At 60.2% G+C, this 5,771-nt stretch overlaps 1 protein-coding gene across 1 annotated transcript in view; it reads right to left on the bottom strand.

Annotated features, from left to right (window-relative positions):
* The window catches only part of WNT10A (wingless-type MMTV integration site family, member 10A), a 14,518-nt gene that overhangs the window by 3,123 nt on the left and 5,624 nt on the right, over positions 1-5,771 (bottom strand). Inside the window, exon 3 of the mRNA XM_009324865.1 lies at positions 2,285-2,661. Within this exon, the coding sequence (XP_009323140.1) occupies positions 2,285-2,661 (377 nt within the window). The remainder of the gene's footprint in view (positions 1-2,284; positions 2,662-5,771) is intronic.

Raw genomic sequence — 5,771 nt, 5'->3', positions numbered from 1 at the left:
CCTGTGGGTGCGGCTGTGTGGGTTTTTCCCCCCCCCCCCCCCCCCCCGGCATTGTAGAGTCTGAGCCAGGAGCCAGGCTTACCCACACGCAGGGCACCCTTGGGACACACAGGGACCACGGAAAGGATGCTCAGCATCAGTGAGATGCTGGAGAGCCCTGGGTACTGCAGCTGCTCGGTGCACAGAGAGGGATGGCGCGTGGCAGGGCATGGCACGTGGCGTGTGTGTCCACATCACTGCTCTGCTCAAAGGGTTCAAGCCTCGGGACTTGGAGGGGAGGACCGCAGAGCTGCTGCATCCAGCATGGCCACTCATCTCCTGGGAGATCCCAGCAGATTGCTCCTTATTGCAGCAGAAAGATGGTCCTAGGAGTGAGGAGGGCTTGGGTGGGTGTGGGACCCACAGCGTTGCTAAAAGAGCAGGCGAGGAGCTGGAGAACCCAGCCCCAGGCATTGTGGATGGCCAGGTCCAGCCCCGGCAATAAACATGGCACCAACAGGCACAGACCAAGCACAGCATCATCTCCTTGCTCCAATGCATGGCACCCACAACCACCACAACCCGACCTGCAGACGGGCTCACATCGTCATCTCAACAGGGTCCCTGAGCTGGGCAGCCTGACCAGCCATTGCTGCCCCACCTGCACTGGCACCATCCCCTCCTTTAGCCCTTTGGTCCTCCTCTGCCTCTGCTTCCAGATCCCAGGCTTCTTCCATCAGTCCAGCTCTTGTCTCTGAAGCCACCAAGAGCTGACATTGCCAGTCCCGTGCCTGCCTGCCCTTGGGGACAGGCAGAACCCAGGCATTTTTGCTGTTGCCGGATCCTACAGGCACCGCGTGGTGACATCCCCCCCCATGCAAATATTCCTCTCCCACCTTCTCCTCCTTCTGCAGGGGGCTGTGTGGCTTTCCTTGGGAAATGGGCAATGCAGACCCCAAATTTCTGAGCACTGCCAAGAGCCCCAGTGGTGTGGGGGCATGCAGAGCCAGAGGGGAGCCAGGATGAGCCCTGCAGCCAGAATTGGGACAGAAGGTCTTGCCTGGCTTGGAGCAGAGCAGCCTGTGGAGGATTGAGCTGCCTAACACTGAGCGAGCCTTCACCACGTGCAAGCAAACAAAGCCAAACAAGCAAAAAGCTCTGGCTTTCCCCAGGCATTTACAGCTTGGCCAAACTGGGACGGCTTCTTCGCGGTAGTAAAGCTCAGCTCCAGCACCAGGGAAGGGCACACGTCAAGGTCCTGCTCTGCAGCGTCCGCATCTCATAGCTGCCTTTAAACATGCTCAAAGCAAGAGGCACATCCAAATGTCTGAGCCATCCCGGGGAAACACTCCCTGTGGAATTCTGATCATTAATTACTTATTCCCTCAGCCACTACACACTCCCCTGTGCGGCCCTGGTAGTGTGTGGTTGGGGTCCTGGGGACATCCCACTGGATCCATGGGATGGGGTCTCCCTGGGGAGCAAAGCTGGGCAGGGAAATGCAGGCATCCTCCCAGCCCCTCCTGCCTGCGTGCTTCTTGTCTCCAATGTCAGGCTGCTTTTAAACATCAGCTTCCAGACAGAGCGAGCTACTAATTAGCACCTTTAATGAGACCTGACATCATGAGAATGGAGGGGAGGCTGCCCTGCTCGCCCAGGCAGGCTCCAGCACCCCCTCAGAGCCGGGGGACGAGGCTGTGGGCTGTCACCTCTGCTCCCGAGGGGATGCTGTGCTTCCCAGCTGGCACAGCTGCCCTCTGCCTGGCTTGGTCCCGCTCACATCTGTCTCCTCGAGGCACCAGCTCCCTCTCCAGTGGCAGAGCCATGGCTGGGTGCTGCGGAGCCTGTGCTGTGTCCCCTCGCTAGGGACAGTGCATTGCAGCACTTGCCTTCTCACACCATGCCAGTGACTTTCTCCTCCCCGACCATAGCTCCCTTGCGCTGCAGCTGCCTGCACCAGTTCACCCAGTCCCTGAGTGGCAGGAGCTGGACTCATCGCCGTGCCACCGCCGTAGCACCGCTGCAGCACAGGCAGGTGACAGTGGCCTGGGGAAGTGTCCCTTAGCAGGGGGACAGCAGCGATGCTTGGAGGTGCCCTCCCCAGCAAAGATGCTCTGCAGCAGGGCTGCGCCACTGCTTTTGCTCTGGGCAGAACTGAGGAGCGGGGGTGCCTTGGGGGCAATCCTCGCCGCGCACATGTGTCCCACCACAGCCAGCACAAGCCCCTCGCAGCCCTCCCTCGTGTGTCTTGGGGACGCTGTCCCCGCCACCATCGCCCCGCACCCCTGTCCAGCACCCCACTCACCTGTCGGCCCACACGGTTGTTGTGCAGCCTCATGCGGGAGTGGATGTCCCTGTAGGTTTCCCGGGAATCGAGGAAATCCTTGGAAAACTTCTCCCCATAGTCCACATCGGGGCTGCACCCTCCCCATTCCCAGGAGTCCTGAAGGCCGGGGGTCTCGGCCGGCATGTGCTCCATGTGAACCCCGTGCACCATGCCTTTGCCGCGGTTCATGGCCTCCAGCTGGAGACGATGCAGCTTGCGCCGAAAAGCCTCCTCATCGCCCCGGCGCTTCTGGTCGCAGCCGCAGGCCTGCAGCTTGCCGAGGGCACAGGCATTGGACACAGCATGCACCACACCGGCGGGCGCAATGGCATAGGCGAAGGCGCTCTCCCGAAAGCCTGCAAGGAAGGAGAGAGCGGGGCTCAGGCTGGGTGGCGTGACCCCTGTGGGGGGCTGGATGAGCCCAGCATCATGCTGGGGTGTAGGGAGCCAGAGGTTCAGCTTGTGCCTTGCCTTGTCCTGATGCACCAGCTCCCACCTGGACCATGAGCGAAACCTCACTCGGTGCTCTCCATCCCCACCCGCACCAGGACACATTGCTGCCCTGAAGCCCAGCCCTGCCCTGGCCGGGACCCCAGCTCTCACCATCACCCTGCTCTCACATCGCCCTGCGAGATGCCACTACAGCATTGCTCAGGCATCAGCGATATGGCTCTGATGGGAAAGGCAGCATCTCCTCCCCCCTCCGCTCAGAGATTCCCACCATATTAAATATAATGCTGGCTGAGGAATACTTCTGCTGAGGAATGGGCCATTTCTGCTTATCCACAGGGTGCAGGATCAGACAATAACGGGAGCAGGCAGCACTGCCTGTCCAGCCCCATCCATCTGCCCATGCCCCTTCCCTCCCCAAGCCCCACCAGCTCCCACAAGAAGCTCTAAACGCGATACTGCGCTGGAAAAATCGAGCATCCCTAGTTAGTTAGAGCATGCCGCGACCGCACCGCGCGCTGCCAGGGCCGGCAGCTGGTTGTCGTTAAAACGCCAGGGAGTGAGGACGTCTGCACGTGTCATTAGCTGGGGATGGGGTGGACGGGGACAGGGACGGGTCCCACGGCAGGGGCTCCACGGGGCTGTGAGCAGGGGTTCCCCGAGGGCTGCTTGGCTTTGCTGCAGCCGGGTGAAGAGCCTCCCCTACCTGGGAACTTCTATTTTATTTTAAATGCAAGGTAGTATTTTTATTTGTGGTTCCCAGGCCAAGCGGGGAGCCCACAGTGCCCTTTGCTTCAGTGCACAGTGACCGGCCTCAGCACAAGGAGGGGAAGGAGGGAGAGCCAGATTTTGTGCCGTGGCTTCACACACGAACAAATAAGTAGCTGGAGTTCACAAGCCTCTCTCCCTCCATTGGACAAGAGCAGCTTGATCAGCCCTGGCTTTGCTACAGCTGAACAGAGGAGAGGTTTTGGGGCGTTTTCTCCAGCAGATCCGTGCCATCAAACGGGGGGCTTGGGCAAGCACCCCAAAGCACAGATCCCAGGCAGGAACTCTGCCAGTTCCCTGCCTGCGCCGCAGAGTCACGAGAGGTGAGAGTACTACTGCTCCCCGCTGCCGTCGCCTGTCCTGGGCGATGCTGCCCATCATGCATGTCTCCTCCGTGGTTCACTGCCACCCGCTGAGCAAACGCTATGATCTTATTAAAGGGAAATGAAACACAGCTCGGAAACCTGCATTTAAAGTCATGCTGCTCTTTTGTGTGTTAATTTGATACTGGTGCATTTAAAAAATTAACGAGGCGCTGCTTAAAAGCCAGCGGGAGCCTCTCCCAGCTTCCCCTCGGTGTGGGACAAGCTTGCTCTCAGCCTGCTTCTTTCCGTGCACAAGTTGAACAACATTTTTCAGCGGGCAGGTAATGGGGCTGCTGGTGCGTACGCTGCGCAGCCTCCCCGGGGAGAGCGCTGGCAGGCAGCGCCTGCAACACACCCACATCGCTGTTAGAGCAGGACAGCCCAAATTTGGGGAACTTCAGCCCCCAGGTGAGCGGTGCAGGATGGAGAACCAGCATGGGAAGGTCTCCAGGATCCCCAAATCCACCTCATATCAGTTCTCCGCCCCCACAATCTGGGCCAGCTCCAGCCCTTCATGAGCCAAGGCCGGGCACAGCCCAAGAGCAGGGACCTGTCACTGCCACCCCGCTCGGTGTCCCCGGCTCCTCGCACAGCCGGTGCCTGGAGATGGTGGCCGCAAACCCTCCACCCGGCACGACACACTCCTCTCAGCCCTGCCTTTCTGTTAGCCTCTTTCTCACACGTTTCCTCAGCCTAAGAAATAATTTCCCATGCAGCATCTCCTTAAAAATCCCTTCTGGAGCCCAGACAGCAGCTCTACCCCACCCAGTCCATCTAGCAAGCCCGTCTCCTTACAGATAAAGAGACCAGATTTGTTTGGTGCCCTCCATGGCTGGGAAACCCTTGGGGTCAAGCCCCAGCCCTCCTCCTTCCTCCACTGCTCTCCAGCCACGTGCGAGCTGATGGATGAAGCACGGGTCCTTGTCCCTGGAGCTGCCAACACCCAGGCTGCGGGCAGGGGATGGGCTGGTCCCCAGGACTTGACATCCCTGTGCTCTGGGAGTCTTGTCCCCATCTCACCGTGGTCATTTCCCTGCTCAGTATCACTCTGCCTGGCCCCACCGCTCCTCCCTGCCTTCTCCCCTCCTTCCCTTGCCTGCTCTCATGGAGAGCTGTGAGCAACGGGGAGGAGGGGACCAGGGCAGCGCCGGGACCGCAGCAGCCATGCCAGCGTGGTTCTGCTTGGAGGTTCAGTTTACATTCCTCGCTCTACCCCAGCCATGCCAGAGCCCAGAGGATTGCAGCAAAGCAGCGAGCAACGTGGCTGCAGGCGACAACCACCAGCCTCGTGGGCTTGGTGAGGGTGGGAGCTTCCAGGAACCGCAGCCGAGCGTGGCGTGCAGCAGCCGGCCCCAAGCCCTTCGGAGGGAGGCTCTCCAGCTGCCCCAGCCGCTTAAGACCTCAGTGCTGATGTTTGAGTCACCAGATCCCTCCAGAGATCGCAGAAGAGGTTGTAGCCGTAGGAGGTGTGAGGGGAAGTATTGCATCCTGCAGGGGAGAAGGAATGGAGGACACCACCCTGACACCACCGCCAGCACCCAGCCTGCCGTGTACTTAAAGGACTGTGCTGGACAAGGAGGATGGATCTGAAATCTCGGCCCCAGATCAGATCCCAAAGTGGCTTTCTTAGCAGGAGAAAATTTTCCCTGTCAAGGTGCACCCAGGAGATGGAGGGCCATCCAGCAGGACCCCAAGCCCCAGCTGGCACTGGCTCTGCCACGGATGCCACAGTTTCTCCATCTCTCATGCGGATGCGGGACCAAGGCAACGGACCTGGCTCAGGTGCAGCTGTGGGCTCCAGAGACTGCTGGGGCAGGGAGGGCTGGAATCATGGCCTTCCTCCCACGGCTCACCATCGCAGCTGGGCAGCGACACCCTCCCAG

This window comes from Pygoscelis adeliae, unplaced genomic scaffold, assembly GCF_000699105.1.
Source record: "Pygoscelis adeliae isolate BGI_AS28 unplaced genomic scaffold, ASM69910v1 Scaffold346, whole genome shotgun sequence".
Lineage (NCBI taxonomy): Eukaryota > Metazoa > Chordata > Aves > Sphenisciformes > Spheniscidae > Pygoscelis > Pygoscelis adeliae.
The sequence above is the reverse complement of the archived record's forward strand: the minus strand, read 5'-3'. Positions and strand labels throughout refer to the sequence as shown.